Genomic DNA, 27,971 nt, shown 5'->3' with positions numbered 1-27,971 from the left:
CATGCGCTTTGTTAAATACTTGTCATATTTGTTTACCTGGATACCACCGGCCGTAAATGTGAGTAGTTGATTTTGGCTTTTGTGTGATTTTGGCATAATTCAACTTTAATGTTTACAAAATCACATGCTATGTGTAATCAGCGACATAAAAATGCGAAACTATTTATTTCTTTATTTATGAAATTTATATTTCGTTCTAGTGGATTCAGAATGGAGGGCGCACTTAAATTTTTGTTTCAATAAAGGATACTTTAAGTATCTATCATGTGTTTCCGGTACGGATAGAAAAATCCAACCCAAGGGCACGCGCGAAGCCGGTAACGAGTCTTTCCAAGCGTTTCCAAGGTTCGGATTTTTCTACCCAGATCTGAAAAACATGACTTATATTTATCTCACATATCTTAAATTATCAATTTGTGAAAAAAATGATCTAGAAAAACGCACTTTTGTACATTTCACCTAAAAGCGCATGCGACGCCGTTTACTGACGTCATAAAAAGCAGTAATTTTAAATCACCATTGACGTCAAATAGTTCCTCTAATATCGCGTTTTTACGATGATTTATTTTCAATTACAATTATAAGTCTTGCATAATTATATCTTTGATCGCGCTTTATTGAAATGGCATAATATAATTTTCAAAAACCATACACTAAACGAAATAAGAAGTGGTGCATTTTTACTCATCATTTTGACTCATCTTATAAGGCAGTGTAACACTATAAGTATTTATCATGTGTTTCCGGTACGGATATAAAAATCCGACCCGAGAGCAACCGTGTAAGCCGGTAACGAGGCTTGCCGAGCTACCGGCCACGCAGCGTGCCAGAGGGTCGGATTTATCTATCCATACCGGAAACGCATGATTAATATTTTTTCTTGCATATCTGATATTATCAATTTGTGGAAAAAAATGACGTTTGTAATTGAACAATTACACCAAAAAGCACGTGCGACGTTGTCTACTGTAATCATAAAGTGTAGTTATTTAAAAAAAAAACACATAAAAATTGCGTTTTTTACGATTATTTTCACTTTTTAATTAAAAGTCTTGCATACATATATATTTCATTGTGCTTTATTGAAATGGCATAATCTACTTTTCGTAAACCATGCAATACAATAAATAAGAAGTGGTGCGTTGTTGCGCGTGACTTACCTTACATGGTGGTGTAAGATGGGTTTTTACAGCACTGGTCACATGAACGGAAACACACGTCCGGTATGCAAGAAAGGTTTTCCAGCGCTAGTCACATGACCGGAATAATATATGTCGTGTGTTTCCGTTCCGGATAGAAAACTCCGACTCGAGGGCACATGCGTTGCCATGAAACGAGGCTTGCCGAGTAACCGGCTACGAATCGTGCCCGAGGGTCGGGGTTTTTTCTAGCACACCGGATAGACATTTCCGGTGAATTAAGCCGTGCTTATAATTTCTTTCTAGCACACCAGGCATTTCCGGTAAATTTAGCCGTGCTGGAAAATTCCATCCGGCACCCCCCCCCCCATGCCAGATGAGTCACGCGCTGTGACGTAATACTTTTTCTTTCATGCTTTACGATGAAATATGGGGTTTTAACAGTGAAATAACAACAGTGAAAATATCAATTTGATATTTTCACTGCAAAATAAGGGGTGAAAATATCAACTTTCAGAACTACTTTTAAATTCCTTTGTTGTTACATGTACTTGCCTTGATCAAAACAGAACATGTATTATGTAAAAAAAATGTTAAAAAAAATAAAGAAATGTTTTATAAATTTAAATAAATATATAATTTGAAATTAACAACTTACCGTTTATTACCGGTTATCCCGTTTATCAAACATTTTACTGATTTTTGAAGCTGAATGTTCGAACATTTGCTTTCATACCAAACAAATTACAGTCAAAATCAACTGTTCGAACATAAATGTGTCAACAAACTAGCGTGGCATTTACTCTTTATCTGGAAAATAAACATTTTAAAGCGGAACAGACTGGTCTCTGACAGTGATCATAAAAAATCTACATTTTCACGAGTGGCTTCGCCACTCGTGAAAATATGTTTTTCTACACTCGTGAAATAAAATACGATCTTACACTGAAATAAACAAATATCCTCTATTTATTTATTTTATAATCCACTTTATGTAACCATTATTATGCGAATTCAATAGATAAGTTTCATAAACATTAACTTGACAAAAACGTATCTTCAAAACAAAACAAAATAACCTGGCACGGCTGAATTCACCCGGAAATGCCTATCCGGTGTGCTAGAAATTATTAATCTGGCACCCCCCCCCCATGCCAGATGAGGCACGCGCTGTGACGTAGTGCTATTTTATAATACGCTTTATGAAACCATAATTAGGGTATCTCAATAGATTAGTTCCACAAACATTACCTTAACAAAAATATATCTTCAAAACAAAACAAAATAACTCTTCAAAGATGTGATAGTAAAGGAAATTCTTGACGTGTGCATTGAATAAAGTTACTACGCGTCATGACGTCAGTAAACATTATCGCACGCGCTTTTTGGTGTAATGTACAAAGTGAGCTTGTCTATGTATTTTTTTCACAAAAAAATGCAATTCAAGGTATGCTAGAAAATAAATCTACCATGCGTGTCCGTTCGTGATGGAAACATCCTACCCTCGGGCACGCTTTCAAGCAGGTAACTCGGCAAGCCTCGTTACTTGGCAACGCAGGTGCCCTCGGGTCGGATTTTTCTATCCTGAACGGAAACACATGACATATATTATTATTCTAGCACACCGGATAGGCATTTTCCGGTGATTTCAGTCGTGCTGGAAAACTCCGTCTGGCATCCCCCCATGCCAGATGAGTCACGCGCTGTGACGTAATACTTTCAATTTCTTTTATTAAACACTAAATGTATCCATAGTTACGAGATTTCAATAGATGAGTTTCATCAACATTAAATTTACAAAAAAATATTCCTTAAAAACAAAAGAAAACAGACGTGATAGCGAAAGAACTTATTGACGTATGCAATGAATACAAATTACTGCGCGTCATGACGTCAGTAAACATCATCGCACGCGCTTTTTGGTGAAATGTACAAAAACGCGCTTTCTTATGTATTTTCTTCACAAAAAATATAATTTAAGGTATTCTAGAAAAAATATCTATCATGTGTGTCCGTTCCGGATATAAAAATCCGACCCTCGGGCACGCTGCGTAGCCGGTAACTCGGCAAGCCTCGTTACCTGGCAACGCAGGTGCCCTCGGGTCGGATTTTTCTATCCGGAACGGGAACACATGACAGATATTATTATTCCGGAACGAAAACACGTGATGGATATTTTTTCTAGCAAACCTTAAAACAAAATAAATTTCGGTTTTAAGGGAGGGATGCAAGTCTTAATGTCATGCCCCTAAATTACACCCCCTCTAATTTCGAATCATGGAACCGCCTCTGTTTTCTGTTCAGTGTCTGCTTTGTTCTGTGTTCATAAAAGAAAAGAAAATAGCTCATCTGAAGCAACTTATTGTTTATTTTGAGGTTTTATAAAAACTAGACGTTCAAGTCTTGCGTAGCAGGGCGAAAAAAGACTTCCAGTTTATTAAGATCGTGTTAATACGATAACTTGTATGTATGCTTCGTCATTTAAGCATGTCTAAATTTTGACATTGAAATTCGCTTTGGATTGTATTGTCGTTTTGTTTGTTTGTTTATTTGTTGGCTTGTCTTGAACCCCTTGAATGCCTTTAAAATTACTCACCATATTGAGACCAAGTGCACTGCGCATGTCACAATCACCCCAGATTTAGTTCTCAAAACAACCGTCCAGTTTCTACATGAGGCTATCCATGTTAATAAATTAAATTTTGAGTACTTTTCCGGATGAGTGTCTTCTTTCTCTTTGAAGATATTGATGTTCATATAGTTTGGATAATTTCAGTTGTGGCCGATGGTCTAATTACTATATGAGGCCATCAATGTTAATATCATTCGGATAATTTTAATTGTGGACGAGAGGCTAATTTCTATATGAGACTGTTTATATTATTCAGATAATTTTCATTCTGGACAAGTAGCTATTTTATATATATAAGGTTACAAATATATTCATATACTTTGGATACTTTTCATTTTGATGGGGCGGGGGGAGGGGGGGGGGGGAGGGTAATCTCTGTATCAGGCTTTCCAAGTTCGTATAATTTGAATACTTTTCATTTTGGACGAAGGACTATTTGCTGTAAGAAGCTATCAATGTTTATATTATTTGGACGCTTTTTATTTTTGGACGAAGAACTATTTTCTGTATGAGGCTTTCCATATTGATATTATTTTGATTGCTTTTCATTTTGGACGAAGGACTATTTCCTGTATGAAGCTATCCATGTTCATAGGATTTGGACGCTTTTCATTCTGGACGAAGGACTATTTTCTGTATGAAGCAATCCATGTTCATATTATTTGGACGCTTTCCATTTTGGACTAAGGACTATTTTTTGAATGAGGCTTTACATGTTTGTTTAAGTTGGATACTTTTCATTTTGGACTAAGGACTACTTTCTGTATGAGGCTTTACATGTTCGAATAATTTGGATACTGAACATTTTTCATTGTGGACCGTGGGGCTGGTTTCGATATTTGGCTTTCCATGTTCATTGTTTCCATCAAACTTCTTTTAACTAATCCGGCTCTATATTTATGTTCATTATCAGGGAAAACCCCATACATTTGTCTATTCTGTCGATGAACATATCAGGTCTTGAAATCTAAAACTAACAAAAAACATTTTGTTAACATACGGACTCCAATTAAGTTTTTTGGCTGACAAAACGCCGCTTACTGTCAAAAGCGAGTTCAATTACCCATTCAAATTATTTAACTATCGATCAAAAACGAGGTTGAAGAATAAAGTAAATAGTAGACCGAATTTTATTTTCCTCAAATACATCAAAAGCAGAACAAACAGAATATTTCTATACCACTGTTGGAAAATCAGTCAAAAACGAAATTCGATATTTCCATCTGCGTCAAAGCAAAATCATATAATAAGGCATGCAATTAAACATAATCAATTGAACCTTCTTTGAAAACCTATACAAAGGCATACTTGAGTTCAAACATGCTTGCACAATATTGTGTATCGATGCATTGCAATGAAGAAGAATCAAATGATATGAAATTCACTTCCACTGACTATATATTCATATACTATGACTTCAGAAACAAAACGATTAGATTAGCGTAGTGCCATTTTAAATAGTTCTGCGCATTGGTCTGATGAATTTATGACCAGAATATATACTTGCTTCGATTCAATCCCATGAATGGCACTGTTGTATATTAAGTGTGCATATCTAGAAAACCCTTAGCAAAGATTGTGCTATAATGCATACATGTTTTTTAACGGTTTTGTATGAACGTGCACGATTTGAAGTATGCAGTTTATGTATGTAACTAGTGTTAAGAACAATGCAATACAAACTGGATAAAAGGCAATCCCTTAGACGTATAATGACGGCATCAAACAGTTACCAAAATATGGACTACTCAGCCTTTAGCTGAACAGATCGAACCAAATCCCATCTTACGAAATTAATCAGTGGTATTGTGGTGAAAACTTATTGCATTTATATATTCTTACTTCCACTGTACATTTGAACTCATTCATGTCCTATATTTTGCAGTCATTCCTATGCTATTTTAGGCAACCTGGGAGATGTGTACAGCTAGAAGGTCACATGTGACAGTAATGTGCATTTAAAATATTTATGCAAAAAGCTACAGAAAAAAGCTCAGTAGCAAAAAATTTAAACATAAACCCGGTTTAGTGCACAGGGGCAGGTTGCGTTGTTTTGACACACCACGCCACCGTTGGGGTTTTTTTATCATTTTTTTTTATCAATTTTTAGTAAGAATATGATGTGGTCACTGTAACTTGTGAAATTTGGCAATTTATTATTTTTCTTTATTTTTATTATATTATCTTTGTAATGGGTGACGACTTGACCCTGAATTTCCATATATTTGCCGACATGACCTGTTTAAGAAGCCATAACTTTATCAAATCTTAACCAAACTCTACATGTTTGGACTTTCCTTGTAGAGTTAGTGTCAATCTTTAAGAAAATGTACAGTTGGTGAAAGGATAGCGTATTCGACCTTACAACTACCACATAATTATGGTAAAGGATAGCGTATTCGACCTTACAACTACCACATATGGTAAAGGATAGCGTATTCGACCTTACAACTACCACATATGGTAAAGGATGGCGTATTCGACCTAACAACTACCACATATGGTAAAGGATGGCGTATTCGACCTAACAACTACCACCTATGGTAAATGATAGCGTATTCGACCTAACAACTACCACATATGGTAAAGGATAGCGTATTCGACCTAACAACTACCACATATGGTAAAGGATGGCGTATTCGACCTAACAACTACCACCTATGGTAAATGATAGCGTATTCGACCTAACAACTACCACATATGGTAAAGGATAGCGTATTCGACCTAACAACTACCACATATGGTAAAGGATAGCGCATTCGACCCAACAATTACCACCTATGGTAAAGGATAGCGTATTCGACCCAACAACTACCACCTATGGTAAAGGATAGCGTAGCGTATTCGACCTAACAACAAATACCACATATGGTAAGGATGGCGTATTCGACCTAACAACTACCACCTATGGTAAATGATAGCGTATTCGACCTAACAACTATAACATATTCTACCTTACAACTGCTATTGTGCTATTTGAAAAGCAGGCAAGAAATATGATATCATCTGTAAGCGATTGGGTGTGTATTAATTAGCGCATGCGCTTTGTGAATGTTTGTCATATTTGTTTACTTGGATACCACCGGCCGAAACTGTGTGTATTTGATTTTGGCTGATGAGTTTTAAGATAATTCAACATTAATTTAAACAATATCACATTATAGATGTTAGTGGCGATACCAACGAATGCGGTACCATGAATTACTGTGAAATCATTAATGTTCGTGGGCATAAAATTTCGTGGTTTGCCGAAAAAAAACAATTTCGTGGGTACTTGAATTCGTGGATTTTCATTTTTGAAAAAAAAAAATCGAAGATGCGATCGTCCTTGATCGTCTGCATAATATCCACGCGCTGGCCCGTGATTTCCGTCTTCTACGTCACTCGGTTTATGGCACTCGTACAGCCTCTGAACATGTCAAACTCAAATGCAATGAATGCTTATCAATCTCAAACAGCGGCTTTTTTTACACCGCCCCCCCCCCCCCAGTACAATATGCAACAACTACCCGCTGTACCGCCGCATTGCCAGCCTACATATCTGTAATCTCCAGTAGCCAGTGACAATGACAATTTCAAACTGATATTTGAGCAGTTTAACTCTCTCGACAAACGTCTATCAAAACTAAATGTGATAGAAAAGCAGCTCTCCGATCTCTCTTCAAAACTGTCCTCAGTTGACAACCGTGTCTCGTCTCTTGAAAAATGCTCTCGCGATCAAGGAACACGTATTAAGGAAATTGAAGCTACACGTGCATACGAATCCTCTCTGTGCGACGACATTACAAAAAAGCAGTCCGAGTTCGACAAGTCACTAAAGTCCGAACAAGATCGAATCTCCAAACTTGAACGTGAATTTGCTAAAGTTAAACAAGTTAACGAGGACGTTACCGACCTCAAATCTCGCTCTATGGGGAACAATCTGTTATTCTTTGGTTTCCAGGAGCGCGCATCTCCTGATGATAGGCGTCCGGAAGAATGTGTCAAGCTCCTGCTCGATTATTTCCGCGACACACTTCATATTGCCGATGCTCATGAGAACATCAAAATCGAACGAGCCCACCGAATTGGTAAATATGACACTTCCAAAAAACGACCAATTGTCGCAATGTTCAATCATTTCCCGGACAAGGTCCTTGTAAAACAGAAATTCCGTGACATGGATGCACAAAATGGTTTCAATGCCACAGTCGGCGGTGATAACTCTACTCGGATCCGCTGTAGTGAACAGTTTCCTTCAGAAATCCAAGAGCGCCGGAAGTTCCTCATCCCTGCGATGATCAAGGCCCGTCAGGACGGCAAAACGGTACACCTGTCATATGACAAACTTTTTATTAACAACAAAATGTACACGGTTGAAACTATCCGTACTTCGGGCTTTAGCTAGGATCTTGGCCAATCACAACTATCTTTTTTAGTTTGGAATGTCCAAGGCATTAAAGCAAAACTTGACGATTCAGATTTTTTAAACTTTGTGTCTAATTACGACCTACTATTACTTACTGAGACTTGGAACTCTAAAATAACTAATGTATCTATTGAAGGTTTTGATTACTTTAACTGCCCAAGACCTAAATTTAATTCAAAAGCTAAGCGCCACAGTGGTGGTGTTATTATTTATATTAAAGAATGCTACAAAAATTACATTGAACTAATCGAACTATGTGATTAAGGTTATATTTGGTTTAAATGTAAAAAAGAATTGATAAAATCAATCCGTGATGCTTACTTTTGTGTATGTTACATTCCTCCGCATGATTCTTATGTTTATAGAAATGTTAACTCCACATTGTTTGAATGTGATTTTTTCGATCAGCTTAACTCATGTATTCGTAAATACACGATTCTCGGCGATGTGTATTTGACAGGTGACCTAAATTCACGCACGGGTGAGCTCCCGGACTATATACCTAAAATACACCTTGACCGATATATTGATTTACCAGGGTATAGTCAAAATGCAAATAACCTACCACATAGACGTAATAATTATAAAATATGCAATCAATTTGGCACACGACTTTTATCACTTTGTAAAGAGAATGATCTTTGTATTCTCAATGGCCGTTTAGAGGCAGGTAACTGTACTTTTCACGGATCGTGGCGAAATAAACCAACTTCAAGTCTTGTGGATTATATTATCTGCAATCACAATAGTTATGAAATTATAAATAAAATGTATGTTATGGACTTGACAGAATTCTCGGATCACTGTCCAGTTTATTTTTCTTTAAATTGCACTGAACTTGAAATAAATGATACTTGTCATGAATATGACAAAATTGTGTGGGATACTTCCCGAAGAAACATTTTCTTGCAATCACTTACAAATAAGTCTGAGCTGTTTGATAATATAAATACAAAATTATTATCCAATCAATCCTCGATTGACGATTGTCTGCAAAACTTTTCAAATCTGATGTATGACATCTCTTTAAATTGTTTCGGGAAGACTTTTCGTAGCCGCAAATCTACCGGAAACAGAAATACCAAAAAAGCGTCTTGGTTTGATGAAAGCTGTAAAAGCGCGAAACGTGATTTCTTGACTGCGAAACGCACTTATGATCATAATCATACTGATGTTAATAAATTACAGTTTTTAAACGCTAGGAGTATATTTTCTAAAACAAAACGCAAAGCTAAACATATATTTTATGGGGCAGAAAAGAAAAAGATATCATCTTTAAGTAGAACAGCACCTCGTAAATTTTGGAAATACATCAAAAAGTTCAGCAATTCTGCTAAGTCATCCACTAATGTATCTGAAAATTCGTTTTTTGATCATTTTTCAAACATTTCAAATGAAGCTGAGGGTCAATTTAACATTAGAGACCATAATATATCGAGAGACGAAACTCTCTCCATTGATTTTCTCGACTGCGAAATATCAATAGAAGAAATTGTCAAAGCCATAAAGTCGCTGAAGCGGCACAAAGCCTGTGATTTTGATAGAAACGTTGCGGATTTTTTCATTGACAGTAACGATTTTATTTCGCCTTATCTTTGTACTCTGTTTAACTATATATATGATAATTGTGTTTATCCGAAATGCTGGACTAAAGGCGTAATTGTCCCTATTTTTAAAAAGGGAGATAATACTAATCCGGCAAATTATAGAGGCATTACTCTAGTAAATGTTGCTGCCAAAATATATTCACTAATATTAAGAAATCGAATTAACAAATGGTGTGAAAATAACAATAAATATTATGATGGTCAATTTGGTTTTAGAGATGGTCACTCTACAGCTGATGCAATTTTCCTTCTTCACGCTTCTATACAAAAAGTCCTTAACAAAGGTTCCAAACTGTGGTGCGCATTCATAGATTACCAAAGAGCTTTTGACACAGTTAATAGAGATGCATTATGGGTAAAATTGATTAAATCAGGTATCAGCTGTAAAATGACCAACATGATCAAGTGTATATATAGCGACATCCAATCCTGTATAAAAATAGCTAAAGACAATAGCTATTCTCAAATGTTTGATGTTACAATCGGTTTGAAACAGGGGGAGCCTTTATCTCCCCTTTTATTTATATTATTTATAAATGATATATATGAAAATATTGATTTCAACTCACTCTGTACTAAAGACCTTGAACTGTTATCTATGTATAGAATACTATTTGCTGATGATATTGTGCTTTTTACTACTGATGCAGCCAGTCTCCAAGCTCAAATTAACTCTATTTTTCATTACTCTATCAAATGGGGTTTGAAAATTAATGTTAACAAAACAAAAGTTTGTATATTTGAAAAAAGGAAGCAATATAGAAATATTGAGTTCTTTATAAATAATGCGATTATTGAAGTTGTTGATAATTTTACGTACTTAGGTATTAATTTTATGTATTCAGGCAATATGTCTTGTGCTGTTAAGATATTACATGATCAAGCCCTTAGGGCATATAATCCTGATTAATCTCCTGATTTTGTTCGATCGAGTCAAATTAGATGTCAAGACCAAGTTATCGTTGTTCAATACTATGATTGTGCCTATTCTTGTATACGGGTCAGAAGTCTGGGGAGTTTATAATTTTAAAGAAGTTGATAAACTGCAAGTTCGATTTTTAAAGCATTTACTCCTAACTATGCTGTATACGGTGAATTTGGGGAAATACCATTATCTGTCGTTTGCAAGGAAAGGGCAATCAAATTCTGGTTAAAGATTATGAAAAATGGTGACTCTCCGATGAATTATATGTATCTCGATCAGTGTAATAATATTAATGGCCCATGCTGGGCGACTAAGATGAAATCTATTATAAACCATTTAGGATTAAATTTTCTTACTGATAATTTTGATGTAAATGCCGAATACTTTCCTTTGTTAAAAGCTAGACTCCGTGACCAGTTTATCCAAGATTGGCGTGGATCGATAAATAGCATGACTAAATTAGAAACATATTGCTCACTGAAAACAAATTTTGAATACGAAGAATATCTGGATAGAATTGAAAACGATAATTTACGCAAACATGTTTCTTCCATGAGATTGTCTGCTCACAAGTTAGAAATTGAAGTCGGCAGATATACCGGTATTGCAAGAGAAAACAGACTTTGCAAATGCTGTAACGCTAATGTTATAGAAAATGAATACCATTTTGTATTATGTTGTAGTAAATTTAGACTCTTACGCTTAAAATACCTAGGAAATATATCATGGCCAAATTTAAATATGTTTAAACGACTCATGTTAAGCAAAAGACAAACTAAGATAGCAATCTACATTAAAGAAGCCATGAATTTAAGAAATACTTTCCTTGTACAATAGTAATCCTCCTTATGTTAACTTTTGTTAATTTCTGCTTTTTCCTTCTAAGTGTTTAACAATTTATGTTTTCATATTTAATTACATGATGTATATTTATTATTATTCCGTTACTTTTTATAGTTGATTTATGTTTTTGCCATATTTATGTTGTTAATGGCCAAAGGCTATTCTATGCTGATCTGCCAATAAACTTTGAAACTTGAAACTTTGCTAATGTGGTACGACATGCCAATTAGTGCATATACCCATGTCACTTATCGATTTAATTGGGAATAAAGGTAATAAAAGAAGATGTACCCTGATCATAAATACAGATAGGGGAAGCCATTGAATGCCAATTAGGAATTTTGTAAACTGTGAAAACACCGAAAAGGTGCGTATATTGTCACGTCCGGTACATAGTAACCTTTAATGTACTAGTAATCGATTAATTATTTCATTAAATAAAAAAATCAAGTACAGACACTCATCACGCACATCTTGTAAACTTGGAGATTTTCATTAACAGCACACGTTTAAACACGTGCTTATAACTGTCATTTGCTGCATAAAACACATTTAATTGATTCGGTTCATTATTTGTTAAAGGCACTTATAATATATTGACAGAATAATGATCGTAAGTTATACAGTGAGACAGGTTTTAACACTGTATACTGCGACCTCTGTAAATAATATACTAGAGTACGTACGTAACAAGACAATTGAAAAAATGAATAAAGGGTTTATATTTCGTGGGATCTTGAATTCGTGGATCACCCAACCCACGAAAACCACGAACATTAATGATTTCACAGTATGTTATTAATTCATTTTAAATCAGGTATTAATTTACGTTCATTTCCATGTATCTGTTAGACTTGCTTATATCGCTATTTACTGCTTTCATATACAGTACAAAAAATGAACGCTGTTTTTCCATAAGACCTCAAAATAAACAGTTAACTTTATATACTGAAAAAGGGGTCCCGTTCACATTTTATAGGGGCAGAAACGAGACCTTGTATGTATGCTTCGTCATTTAAGCATGTTTAGATTTTGACATTGAAATACGCTTTGGATGAAATTCCAGTTTACTGCATTTAAAATGGTGTTGTTGTTTTGTTGGTTTGTTTGTCTGTATCCCATGCGTTAATGAAAACCAAGATGGCGATGCTGTCGACACGGAAATAAGTTGAGACTTTATTAAAACAGTCAAAGGCTACTTCCATAACTGCAACAGATTTTTAATACCAGCACAGCAATATTCAGTGTTGTATGATGTGTAGGTGATGAACGCTTAACATTAAAAGACAGTTTCAGAACAATTTTAAATATCGTGTAATCTGATAGATTTACGACGCTAAGGTTACAAATTAAAAAGTCGGATGATTTTACCATTATAAAAGAAACATTTCGAATACTTCCGGGAACGTACCTAGGCATACTCCAAGACGCCCGGGCCGACACATCGATCTTAGATACGCCGTATTTTTTTAATTTTATGTCTTGTAATCAGGAAACTTTTGTGTAAATATCTGCAAGCCAGTGATAAAATACTGCCTATATAAGATCAGATCGCAGATGTTTACATTCCGTTTGAAAGTTAATGTTTCATGGCTTAAAGCGTTTTTTTATATACAGCTTCTTAAAGAGCTGGAGCCACTGTTTCGCATCCGTGTTTATACCCAACCCGATTTGATGCCTGTTTTCTAATATACTCTCGCCCAACAACTACGACACACAACCCATGAACACATTGAAATATTAAACCCCGACGTGAAAATTAGCTCGCATACTCTATTGTATATACTAAAAGTCCTAATTTAAGCCTTCTTAAGAGACCCCCCCCCCCCCCCCCGCCCCAACTGTGTACAGTACACAACCTCTGTTTATTGATCTTAATCTACTTTTATTGATCCCTCTTATCTGATTTTTGATTAATGTATCCTGCTGTGCCGTTTTGGCAGTTTTATTAAAATGGACCCTAAATGACCCTGTGTATTCGTTTATTTGCTCAGGGCCATTTAGGGTCCATTTCTTAGGCAATTAGATTAAGATTAATACACAGAGGTTGTTAACTTTACACAGTTTTTTTTTTTTTTTTTTTTTTTTTTTTGGGGGGGGGGGGGTCACTAATAGAAGGATTAAACTAGAAACACAATTAAAGGTGTTTCCGGATATTCGATAATTCCACCAACCACCGCACCCCACAAAGTTCAGCAAAATGCAAGGAATGCTTTTTACAGAATAGTTTAGTTTTTTTAAAGAAAGTTGAAAAAATAATCAACCTATGCCTTAATTAAAACTTACATTTCATTAGGGTAATCCTAAGCTGATTGAGATAATGCCGACATTAAGTCCATGATAAAATGTACCTGTAATGTAATGTATTTTTTCATGCATGTCATGAACTCTGTTCATTTTATCACAGTGATTTGGTGGGAATGAGCTCCTGCTTTGGTGTCATTTGACCTGTACAAAATTTCGTGACATTTAACCAAAAATATAAAAAAAATCCTCAGATTCATCAAAGGGGTCAATCTGAAGAAAAAACAACACATTTTAGGTTAAATGTCACGAAATTTTGTACAGGTCAAATGACACCAAAGCGGGTGCTCATTCCCACCAAATCGCTGTGGTTGTTGCAACATTCGAAACTCCTCGGCCATTTTTAGCTCGACTATTCGAAGAATAGGTGGGCTATACTACTCGCCCCGGCGTCGGCGTCCGGTTAAAGTTTAAGGGCAGGTTGGGTTATTTATTAATAACTTTCATACCCTTTGTTCAATTGACTTAATACTTCACACAGTTGTTCAGGACCATCACACAATGAGGTTACATAACTCCATATTATCCTTAATACAAGTTATGGCCCCTGATTGACTTAGGTTAAAGTTTTAGGGCAGGTTAAAGTTTTAGGGCAAGTTGAGATTTTCACTTAAAACTCCAATACCATTCATTCAATTGACTTAATACTGCACACAGTTGTTCAGAGCCATTACATAATGAGGTTAGATAACTCCATATTATCTTTAATACAAATTATGGCCCCTGATTGACTATGGAACTTAGGTTAAAGTTTTAGAGCAGGTTGGGATATTTGTTGATAACTTCTATACCCTTCATTCAATTGACTTAATACTTCACACAATTGTTCAGGACCATCACCCTATGAGGTTACATAACTCCATATCCTTAATACAAGTTATGGCCCATGATTGACTTAGGTTAAAGTTTTAGGCAAATAAAATAATTAAGTAAAGGGCAAGTTGGGATTTTAATAAAAAAACATACCGTTCATTCAAGGCACTTTTTTAAATTTCTTTTGAAAGGCTTATTTGTATAATCTTAACCACATTTTCATAATGGGAAATCAAGTTATTTGAATGACTTGCGTCATTGTTCGGGCGGGCTGGTGGGAGGGCAGCATCAAAGTCACCTTATGTATCGAATAATTTTAGTTAGGTTTGACATAAACAGATCAAACCTGGTAATATTACATTGTTATTGTATTCACTTCTAAGTCAAAGCGGCGTAGTCTTACGACGGCTCTTGTTATCAAAAATAACCTTTTTTAATTATATCATTTATGAAATGAAGTGTTTTAGAATGGTATTCAGTGATCTAAGTTTAAATTGATTGTCAGTGAAGTATATTATTGCAAAAATAATCAAGATTTCCAAGAGTAAAGTCATAAAGTTTAACTGCTAAATAAAATCACTACGCGATCTACTTGCAGCGGACTAAACGAACCTCTTTTTGTGTATGTAAACCGTCCAAATACATTCGAGGTTGTTTTCGATAAAAATGGCCGAGGAGCTCCGAATGTTGTTGCAATTGAAGTGGTCCGCTATCTTGAATCTTGCCGGAGAAGGCCGAGTTGTTACGGTTGATGCCCAAATGTATTCGCACATGCGCTTTGTTAAATGTTCGTCACGTATTCGCTTTAATACTTGGATGGCGGCCGTGAATATGAATTTTGATTTTTTTTAAACACAATTTAACAACTTTTCAGATAAGCATCACATAATATGTGTAATCAGAGACATTGGGAAATGCAAAACCATATTAATTGAGTTTAATATTTGAAAATCATGTTTCATTTCACGTATATTTTCATGATCCTGTTAGACCTGTTTATTACGCTTCTAACTGCTTTCGTTTTACGTGTATGTTTACTGCTCAAACCTTGAAAGTCATTTTCCCATTGATACCTTCAAATAAACAAGTACATATGTATATACATACTGGTTAAAGAGGGGGAAAATAATAGATAAGTTATTAAAGGGAAAAAGGCTTAGAATTAACAAAATACGTTCTGATTATATCGCATAGATTCTACTGTACTCATTCATCCATAACGGTTGCACAAATGTCATGAATAGATGAAATTAGACTTGTTTATCTTACATGTAGTTATACATATATATATTGCCATTCTTTATGAAAAAAGTATTGCATTTCGGTTCAATTTATGTTTTATGTTTTTATAGTAGGAAACCAGCGTTTCTATTATTAAGCTTTGTGAAAAACCATCTTGGTGTCCCAGCGTATACCTATTTATAGGCTGTGAATCATAGTAACACATAATCATCAATAGATATTAACACTGACTCTGAGAGCTAAAAAAGGCTGAAGGCGTGACAAGGGTCATTTGCCTGTTTTAGATCACCTGTGCACAAAAATGCTTTCAAATTCACATTTACATTATGATGTATGGACGTTTTTAGATTATAAGTATCTTCCATGGCCGAGAATGTAAGACAGGTTCATTCCGATCCGAGCGTAAGGTGTTTTGCGGAAACGAGGTTTACCGAGTTTCCACAAAACACCCTGCGCTAGGGTCGGGATGAACCTATCTTACACGAGCGGCTATGGTAGATGCTTTTTCTCCCACCTCAATTAAACAAAATTAATTAAAAAATGTATTTTTTGCTGGAACTCTTTTGTGCATAGTGAAAATAATTGCGTATGGATATGCGATAGCACGTGGTTGTCATGTATACGCGCGCAGTGATCCAGTTAATGTTAATAGTCAAATCGGTCTTTTTAAATAGTTCTAAGGAAAATGAAGCATTATTTCTTGAATGGTGCGTGAAAACTGTTTTATGGTGACATTTGAAGCGAGAAATAATTAATTAGCGTTCTAAATATTACCATAAGACAAGATTTCCTTGATGCTACTGACGGTCCAGTCTTCAACAAGGGAGGTAATTATAATGTGGTGACCGTTAAAAAGGAGTTCCATACGGGCATTTTATCTTCGCCCGTGGGCAAGATAAGAATATCTAGCATGGTTAAATTATTAGATCTACTTATCTGAGGTGGGAGAAAAAACGGTCTTTTAATTTGGTGAAATTAAACTACATACATTTAACACGCTATGTCCATTTTCTAACACAATCGCATTAATTATTTTCATGTCATGTCAAAAAGTAGAGAGAAAGATTCTTTTTTCCTCCGTTATGAAGAGACATGACACATGATAATCAGAACATTTACAAAGAAATATATAGAACAATCTTGATGTAAATTTTATACATCAAAAGAAACCCGGTCAGAAGGATAACTATAAATAAGTCAATGTATGGTAATGTATTATAACAATGCATCTACAAATGAAATATAGTGAATGAAACATAGTTTTATAATTTCATTTAGCTTATCTTGTGATACCGGATACTAAAGGCTGAAGGCCTGCATGGGAGTCGAACCTGCGACCCCTGGATTGACAGTCAAGTGTGTTACCACTAGACCACGGATAATCAAGGATTTAATATATAATTATTATTAAGGAGACAGCTAGCTGGATATTTTATCAGCAAAAAAAAGATCTGAACGTTTTGCAAACGTTTATATTCAGAAACAAATTGGTGTTCGAAATTTTATTTTTGCCCAATGAGATAACAGTAATTTAAGCTCGACTATTCGAAGAATTATGGAGAGCTATACTACTAACCCAAGCGTCGGCGTCGGCGTCACACCTTGGTTAAGGGATTGCATGCAAGCACATATAGGTTAATATCTCAGCAACTACTTGACGTAATACATTGAGACTTTATACAATGGTACTCAACCATCCACCCTACTTAATTAACCAAGTTAGATAACTCTTGTTTGCATTTAATGCAAAAAATTGGCCTTTATTATTTGACTTAGAAATCCTGGTTAAGGTTTTGCGTGCAAGCACACATAGGTTAATATCTCAGCAACTGCTTGATGTATTGCATTGAGACTTGATACAATGGTACTCAACCATCCAACCTACTTTATAATTAGCCAAGTTAAATAACTCTTGTTTGCATTGAATGTAAATAATTGCCATTTATTATTCAACTTAGAAATTCTGGTTAAGGTTTTGTGTGTAAGCACACATAGGTTAATATCTCAGCAACTACTTGAGGTATTGCATTGAGACTTTGTACTCGATACAATGGTACTCAACCATACAACCTACTTAATTAACCAAGTTAGATAACTCTAGTTTGCATTAAATTCAAATAATGGCCCCTTTTTTGACATTGATATTCTGGTTAAGGTTTTGCATGTAACCACTTTTAAGTCAATACCTCAGCGAATACATCATGTATTGCAATAAAACTTTACACACAGGCTCCCAACCATTTAACCTTCTCCTTTAATCAAGTAAGATTACTCTATATCTTATATTATATAATTTGTGCCCCTTTATTATGCGACTTTTAAAATGTAACCACATTTATGTTAATATCTCAGCACATCATATATTTTATTGAAATCTAATCTAATAGTGATCCATGCATGTTTCACCAAAACATTTCAATCCTTACACTGAAAAGCGGCGGAATAGTCGAGCGCGCTGTCTCTGTGACAGCTCTTGTAAAAATTTGCAGTACATTAATTCAGGAAAATTACCAGTCAGCTGCTATAGGGGCTGGACCAGTAGACACAATATAGTCTTCAATACTAAGCTGGTTTAAGGGTTCTTAGTATGGATTTACCAAACCAAAGAGCTCTGCGACTGCATCTCATTAAATTGTTTATTTTGGTAAACAATATAATAACTGTGAACCATAACAAAAGGTTTTTACTTCAATAATTTTATGCTGTATAATATGTAATAATTATAATCCCCTTCCAATTTTACCGTAGGGGATGTCGGTCCGAATATCATGCACATAATTTTATTCACTGTTCGACAAAATTGTGGTTACCATACTTAAATTCGATCTTTACATAACTAAAAAGTGTTTAGAAACTTCATATGTAGAAAGCGCCAGACGAAATGTGGTTGATATGACAACAAAAAGAATAAATTCACTACACTTGAATAGAGTCCTATTGTGACAGCAAAAATAATATCAAAGGACTATAACGCTGCTTTTTACAGCACCTATAATATATTTGGCTGCTATAGCAGTGCATATACCATTCTCTTAACTGGATGTTTGCCTCATGTTATGTTGTATGCAAATAGAGGGCAATGGGAGATTATGCAGGTGAATAATATTTTAAGTTTGTGTTGTACAAAAATGTGGCTGCTATTTAATATTGTGTGTGTTTATAAATTTATGCTAGTAATTTCAAATAGTCATCATGCTGTATAAGAACCCGAAGGGGACCTTTGTATTATTATTTATTAGCAATACTGAGTGACTTGTTTCTTTTACCAGGTATTGAATACAATCTCATGGCAAAACAATGGCCTCTCATCGGGCATTATTGACGGATAAGGGGGCCCAGAACTGGGTCAAGGCAGCCCTCGCCCTCAACCTAACCAAGGAGGGTCTAAAGGGTCTGGTAGATGACGTGCTGACATGCGTTCACCGGGACATCTATAGCACCGTTAGAACATCCAAGGGTCTTCCATCCGGGGCAGAATGTGCGCATTGTTTCACCGAGAACGTTTTGAAGTGCTCCACTCCTAAGATATGCACAAGAACTGAAAACTGCAAATTTCATAACGGTCCTTCAAAACAGTATGTTCCTTGTCCAGTCGGGATTTGTGAAGGCGTCCGTGATGAAATAGTTCGACATCACAGGTTTTCGGGACCATCATGGAAGAATACGAATGCCGACAAATGGAGAACCGAACCCTGGGAGATAGGCAAGTGTTTCCTGCCTCCTGATGGCTACAAGACCGTGTCCTCCATCAAAGACAGTGACTTCAACGGAGTGATCAGCGTCATGATAAATTGCGAGGATTTCCAGAACAAGCTGTCGTTTAACGTTGCGACACAGCCAAATTTATTGACAGAGGTAACTATGATAAGATTAATCGATTTCGATGAAATTTAAAAAAAGAATGTTCATAATTAATGGAGAACTTTTCAGCTTATTTTTGAAGTTCCTTCGTGTACTCATTTAATACAATCACAACAATTAAAAATACAGTACCTTATTGATTATATTGTGCATTCGCTACTCTTAGCCCATCAACCAACGAGTCTTAAATTGCATGTATACATTTCTACATAGTGTTTGCCTTTCAATTAAGTCGATGTTCACTACAACAACAAACTTTTTTAGTAAAACCAAATTCAAACATTACATTTAAGGTTCGAGACATTGGACGACGATTACGTCACTCCCCTAACAATAAGGTCGAGGACACGGATCTGGTGGACTTCCTGGTTAAGCTTCGGACCCTTCTGAAGGATAATACTGAACTAGCAAACCGATCCGAGGCACAACAGGCCTTGGAACAGCTTAAGAAGGTACTAATTTACATGATTGATGACACTTGCTGAACTAGCAAACCGACCCGAGGCACAACACGCCGTGGAACAGCTTGAGGAGGTGCGAATTTACATGATAGCAGACTAAACAGATTATACAGGTATGCCTTTACAAGAGAGATGGCAAAATTGAACTAGCATACTGGCCAAAGGCACAACAAGCCGTGGAACAGCTTAAGAAGGTACTAATTTACATGATTGAAGACACTTGCTGAACTAGCAAACCGACCTTAGGCAACACACGTCTTAGCACAGATTAAACAGGTATAACTTTACATGATAGTAGACACAACTGAAATGGCATACCGACCCAAGGCGCAACATGCCGTGGAACAGATTAAACAGGTATAAATTTATATCTTAGAGGACCCATATGAACTAGAATACCGACCAAAGACTCAACACGCCGTAGAAGAGCTTAAAAAGGAGGTATCCATATTTGACCTTGCACCTTATTAGATCACCGGACTTTAGTGTAGGTAAGGTCCCTATTTGATCTTGCACCTAATTAGATCACCGGACTTTAGTGTAAGTGGGCGTCCCTATTTGATCTTGCACCTAATTAGATCACCAGACTTTAGTGTAAATGGGCATCCCTATTTGATCTTGCACCTAATTTGATCACCGGACTTTAGTGTAGGTGGGGTCCCTATTTGACCTTGCACCTAATTAGATCACCGGACTTTAGTGTAAGTGGGCGTCCCTATTTGATCTTGCACCTAATTAGATCACCAGACTTTAGTGTAAATGGGCGTCCCTATTTTATCTTGCACCTAATTAGATCACCGGACTTTAGTGTAGGTGGGGTTCCCTATTTGACCATGTACCTAATTAGATCACCGGACTTTAGTGTAGATAAGGTCCATATTTGACCTTGCACCTTATTAGATCACCGGACTTTAGTGTAGGCGGGCGTCCCTATTTGATCTTGCACCTAATTAGATCACCGGACTTTAGTGTAAGTGGGCGTCCCTATTTGATCTTGCACCTAATTAGATCACCGGACTTTAGTGTAGGTGGGGGTCCCTATTTGATCTTGCACCTAATTAGATCACCGGGCTTTAGTGTAGGTGGGGGTCCCTATTTGACCTTGCACCTAATTAGATCACCGGACTTTAGTGTAGGTGGGGGTCCCTATTTGACCTTGCACCTAATTAGATCACCGGACTTTAGTGTAGGTGGGGGTCCCTATTTGATCTTGCACCTAATTAGATCACCGGACTTGAGCGTAGGTGGGGGTCCCTATTTGACCTTGCACCTAATTAGATCACCGGACTTTAGTGTAGGTGGGGGTCCCTATTTGATCTTGCACCTAATTAGATCACCGGGCTTTAGTGTAGGTGGGGGTCCATATTTGACCTTGCACCTAATTAGATCACCGGACTTCAGTGTGGGGGGGGTCCCTATTTGTACTTAGTAGATGCAAGGACAAACTTAGGTTTCATACCAATGGGTCATGACCCATGACAGACCCATGACACAAATTGTTAACTGGTCTGAGCCCTACCACGTCTAAAACGTACGAAGTGGTGGCCTCGAGATTATTAAGTAAGTCAACAACATGCAAGTCGTGGGAACGAGTAAGTAAGTCGTGATCACGAGATATTTATTCACACACGTCACCTCTATCAGGGGCGTAGCCAGCGTTACGCACTTACACACGTGCGAATCATCAATTTGAAAAATGAAAAAAATATATGACCAAAAAGTGGCATCAAAGTAGAGGGCTAAGCTAGTTATTGATATCAGAATAAAGGGAAGATCAGCTATAGAAAGCATTGTTTCTCTGTGCAAGATACGGCTAACTGAGCTTAAATCAATCACTTGGTAACTACAAAAACGGCGCGGCCTCGAACCTATTAATCCCGCCAAATACATATCAGTGCTCAACTAGATCGTTCCATTTTATTTGCTGCCCCGGGGACCCCCCCCCCCCCCGGCCACCCCGACCCCCCCCCCCCCTATGGCTACAGGGATATTCCCCTACCCCTTTCGTGCGTAACATTCATTTAAATCTGGCTACGCCTCTGTCTATGACATCGTACATAAAAAAGTCTAATGCAATAAAACCGTTTTCCGTTAAAACTTTGTTTTTATATTATTTTTATAAAATAGCCTTTGAATTATTGGATGCTCAATGTCTTCATCTGTTTTGTTGACAGTTGCAAACAGACGATTTCAAGCTCAGTGCTGAGAACGAAGTGGAGATGTTGAAGGAAGGTAAGAGATGCTTACCAAGCGTCTTGTGATAATGCATCTTCTTATCTTCTGTACCAAGCGTCTTATGATATTCCTACATACTTGACGTGTTTCCGGTCATATGACCAATGCTGGAAAAAACCGTGCTACACCCCCTAAGTAAGATGAGTCACGCGCATCCACGCGCCACTTTTATTTCTTCAATTGTAAGGTTTATTAAAAGTATTAAAAGGTAACTCGGCAAGCACATGACAGATATTATTATTAATCCGACCCGAGGGCACCTGCGTTGGCATGTTACGAGGCTTGCCGAGTTATCGGATACGCAGCGTGCCCGAGGGTCGGATTTTTCTATCCGGAACGGACCCACATGATATATATTTTTCTAGCATACCTTAAATTACATTTTTTTGTGAAGAAAATACATAAAAAACGATTTGACGTCATGATGCGCAGTAATTTGTAGTTACTGCATTCGTCGAGAAGTTCCTTCAGTATCACGTCTTTTAATGGTTATTTTGTTTAGTTATGGAGGTATATTTTTACGAAGTTAATGATTATGGAACTCATCTATAATTGAAATCTCATAATTATGGTTACATAAAGTGTAAAATAAAAGAAATTTAAAAGTATTTCGTCACAGCGCGTGACTCATCTGACATGGGGTGGATGCCAGATTGAGTTTTCCAGCACGGCTTTATTCACAGGAAATGCCTATCCGGTGTGTTAGAAAACTCGGGCACGCTGCGTAGTCGGTAACTCGGAAAGCCTCGTTACCTGGCAACGCAGGTTCCCTCGGGTCGGATTTTTCTAATCGAAACGGAAACACATGACAGATATTATGAAAGGGGCTGTTTCACGTATGATAAAATAGCCCGATCTCCGACACTATTTTTTTTTACATTTTGGTACTTTTTTTTTACAATTATGATATCAAAGCGTAACACATTAGATAATTGTCCTGAGATTCGTTACAGAAAAAAACTTGTTTTGGTGCCAATACGTGAAACAGCCCCTTTAACACGTACCGGAAACACACGATATTTACTTATAATTCTACTACTTATGTACTGTACTAAGCAGCTTGTGACACTGCTGCTACTTATCTTCTGCAACAAGCGCCATGTGGCACTGCTGCTTCTTATTTTCTGCAACCAACAAGCGTCGTGGGGCACTGCTGCTACTTATCTTCTGCAACAAGCGTCTTGTGGCACTGCTGCTACTTATTTTCTGCAACAAGCGTCTTGTGATTTTTCTGCTACTTATCATCTGTACTAAGCATCTTGTGATAATGCTACTTCTTATCTTCTGCAACAAGCGTCTTGTGACAATGCTGTTTATGTTGTCTATAACAAGCGTCTTGTGACACTGGTGCTACTGATCTTCTGCATCAAGCTTTTCATTGTCTGTAACAAGCGTCTTGTGACACTGGTGCTACTTATCTTCTGCAACAAGCGTCTTGTGATAATTCTGCTCCTGATCTTGTACTTGTTTTATGATAATGCTTCTTCTTATCTTCTTTACCAAGCGTCTTGTGACAATGCTGTTAATTACTTTCTGTACCAAACGTCTTGGTAAAGGCTGCTTTTTATCTTCTGCAACAAGCGTCGTGTGATAATGCTGCTTCTTATCATTTTTACCAAGCCTCTTGTTAAAGGATGCTACTTATCTTTTGCAACAAACGTCTTGTGATAACTCAGCTCCTTATCTTCTGTACTGAGCGTATGGCGATATTGCTTTTACTTATCGTCTGGATCAAGCGTGTGGTGATATTGCTGATTTTTATCTTTTGTACCAAGCGTTTTGTCACAAAACTGATTCCTGTTTTCTCACCAAGTGTTTTGTGATAATGCATACGTATATGTTCTTAACTTTAATGTTTTGAAAGATATATTTTTACATTACTACAGGACTGCGACTACGTTTGACAAACCATTACCGAACCACCTTGGCCGACATGCCGATATCTCCCATTCTTGGAGAAAAGAACGCCAAACTCAGGAAATTCTACGTGACAGCGAAAATTGTGGAGAAAGATCATAGACAAATCGGCAATATTGACAAGGGAGAAAAAGGTCAAAATGTTGCAAAGTTTTCAGATGTTTTCTTGAAAGAAGACCAGTTGCTCAGAAATGTTTTCCTCGTTGGTAAACCGGGCCAGGGAAAATCCACATTCTCCGTAATGTGTGCCCTGGAATGGACTCACCAATATTTACCAGCGGAGGAAAACGTTGGTATAAAAACAAGCTATGCCGACCCAGAATTCTTCAAAAGGTTTGCATTTTTGTTTCGTGTCACCCTACGAGATTCAGGTAAAACGTTTGATCTACCAAAAATGATCATGGATCAACTTATACGTAAAATCTACCACGAGAAGGATGCCGATGATGGTTACCGGCTATTACAAACGGTGCTGGAAAGTGAAACATGTTTAATCATAGCTGACGGCCTTGACGAATGGACCCAACCAGAAAACGTAAACTGTACCTGCAACACTGAGGAAAAAGTCACCCATTTCCGAAATTCGGCCAACAAGGCCACACTCCTCACGACAACGCGTCCCTGGCGAATGTCACAGTTCAGAGTGCAGGATTCAAAGATCGACAAATATCTTGAAATAGAAGGAGCTGCAGACCCAGAGCAACTCGTGGAAAATATCATCACCATCCTTAATGAGGGAAATAAGGATAAACGGACACCAGAGGCTTTCATGAAAATGGTGTCAGCGAAAGGTCTTAAAGGATTATTGTCAGCACCTATCAGTATCACCCAGCTCGTGTGCCTGTGGTTCGAAGGAAAATCGTTAACCGATTCAAAGTGTGACATTTATGCTGGCATGATAAACATGCTATCATGTAGACTAAGTTGTATGCAAAGCGGGAGTAAAATTCCGAAAATTGAACTGCCATCTGTATTAAAGGAACATGAATGCTTCATGCAAAATCCCATGATTTACCTTGCGCTGGCAAAGTTAGCATACACAACTTTGTATTCCGAGTGCAGAGCTTCGTCTGTTGTTTTCAGCAACAAAACAGTCAACGCTTTGTTAAGCAAGGAACAGGTTGAATTTGCATTGAAGTCCGGCTTACTCACGGAGAAGAAATCCAACTCATTGATCAAGAGATTATCTCACTTTTCATTCTTTCATAAAACACTTCAAGAGTTTTTAGCGGCTCTTCATTTATGTTTAAATGAAAACGACTACAGTCAGCTATCAATCAAGTACGAACAAGATAATAAGGAAAATATCTTGGGAGATGTTTCTCAGACATTTATTTTCATATGCGGAATGAAGCCCGAGCTCGGTGTACAAATGTCTTCATGGATCAATAGTTCTATAACAAAAACACAAATCGACGAGAGGGATGTTAAACCACTTCAGGACCTGATTGTCTCCGGGTACCGTGAAGCCAGGGCGAACAACTATGGTGACATACCGCTCTATCTCGCACACTTCTATATTGATAGTGAGGATAGTGACGAGGATGTCGTAGTGTTTAAAAAGCTGATGATGATAAACAAGGAACGTATTCAGTCACTATACATCCGTGAATGCAATGATCACATTAATGGGGAAGAGCTGCAGGAGGTGATCACATCCTCCTCCGACTCCCTCAAAGCAGTGAGACTGGTGTTCCGTGATGGACAGTATGACCTGTCCCAGTGTCACAGGCTGGAATATCTGCATATAGCGGGAAACAATACAACACGTGTGCAGGTTGATCCAACAAATATTACAACATGTCACTTAGATAGTGTATCATCGAATGTTGAAATGTACATATTTAGATGTTTTAAACACCATCAAAGGTGGAGTAAACTACAACGTGTTGTTTTAGCTTGCGTTGAGAATATCCAGTTACTTGTGGATACACTACCACGTCTCCCTCCGTTACAAAGCCTTGAAATATATCATACAAATCTAGGTGAGCTCCACTTCCGCCCTCCAGCCTCAATCATCCATATTGAACTTTGGTTTGTGACAATGACAGCGGAGGCGGTGCGGAGTCTGATAGAGACGATGAAGAACATACCACACACCATTACATGCCAGATGTGGGCCTGCACGGTGAAACCTGCCAGTGAGATGAAAAACCTCCGTAAACATATGAACAGTTCGCCGTCATTCGAGGTTCTCGAATTTAAATATACGAGTGAATGGCTTGATTTCGAATTCACCAAAATGTGAACAATAAGTTGAATGTTAGCATCGATTATGGGAATTCATGTTTGATGAAAAACAGTGAAGCAATCAATGAAAGTGTCATTCTAATTATAGATATATGGTGTGTGTTACTTTTACACGAACTAATTATCATCGACCACTTTCTGTGTATTCAATTAATTTGATTTATGTTGTGTATTTCCATGCATCCTAAAATAGATTTAACTGTACATAACAATGTCGTTGGGGCAGGTGTTATTTAATGTATCTAACTTGGATGAAAACTTTCTTTTTTAATTATAACACAACAGTCCGTAATCAACACGTGAAACAGACGGTTTAACCTGATCGACTTTTTTAAAAGAATCTTAATAAATCAACTCATTTCCTAGTTTAATGTGATATCATTTGATAAATGTTAAGGATTGTTAAATGCTTAGGATTTATTAATTGATGGGGAATATTTAGCTTTTTCTTAATTCACAATGGCATTCTAGCTCAGATTTTTTTCTATATTCTGTATTAGAGAAATATACTCATAACACGTTGATTTTTTTTTATTTTAATGATCTATTACATAAATTTAACATTATTATAATGCTATCTACAAAACTATGATATCTTTTATGCACCAGTCAATTGTAACCACGGCCCCCAGGTCCGGGGGTAGCCGGGGAAATGGGCCGTGTTTTTACCTTCCAGGTGGCCCCGCAGTGCCGGGTGAATGCGGTGGTTTTGTCTTCGCGCCCAAACTAGCGATGAATGGACCTTACCTAGGGTCCCTGGGGTGCGGGGGCATTGAACGGGGATCTTACCAGCGATTCGTCCCCGCAAAACGGGGATTTTACCCGGGCTTTGCTGGAACAAAAGTTAAAGTCCCCGCTATTCTCCGGACCTGGAGGAGAGGCGTGGTTATAATTGACTGGTGCGTTATCGACAAATGCTTCAAAGGAAATACCCAAACAATAAACACATTTAGTTACCTAAATGATATAATATACAATGGCCTATAATATAACATGTCACACAATTGGAGTATTATTGAAGAAGATATGATTAAACGTTGAAAATATTGTTTGATTTGTATTTAATATGATGAGGATGAAAATGTGTTAGAATGATGAGTATAAGAATGATGATGATGATGATGATGATGATGATGATGATGATGATGATGATGATGATGGTGGTGGTGGTGACAATGACGATTACAAACACGGCGACGACGTCGATGATGATGATGATGATGATGATGATAATGACGACGACAACGATGTAGACGTCAGTGATGATGGTGATTATGGTGGTGGTGGTTGTGACGCTGATGATAATGATGTTGCTAATAATGATGATGTGATAG

General features: G+C 37.0%; 1 protein-coding gene across 1 annotated transcript; it reads left to right on the top strand.

The window, feature by feature from the left end:
• The first annotated feature begins 21 nt into the window (after positions 1 to 21).
• LOC128245683 (uncharacterized) lies at positions 22 to 27,684 on the top strand. Its single transcript, XM_052963909.1, has 5 exons — positions 22 to 58; positions 19,183 to 19,768; positions 20,068 to 20,226; positions 22,410 to 22,467; positions 24,357 to 27,684. Exons 2-5 carry the CDS (start codon positions 19,211 to 19,213, stop codon positions 26,633 to 26,635), a joined length of 3,054 nt encoding a protein of 1,017 aa, XP_052819869.1. The 5' UTR covers positions 22 to 58; positions 19,183 to 19,210; the 3' UTR covers positions 26,636 to 27,684.
• Positions 27,685 to 27,971: the final 287 nt, after the last annotated feature.

The sequence above is a fragment of the Mya arenaria genome, chromosome 9 (assembly GCF_026914265.1).
Source record: "Mya arenaria isolate MELC-2E11 chromosome 9, ASM2691426v1".
Classification (NCBI taxonomy): domain Eukaryota; kingdom Metazoa; phylum Mollusca; class Bivalvia; order Myida; family Myidae; genus Mya; species Mya arenaria.
This window is presented reverse-complemented; position numbering and strand designations above follow the sequence as displayed.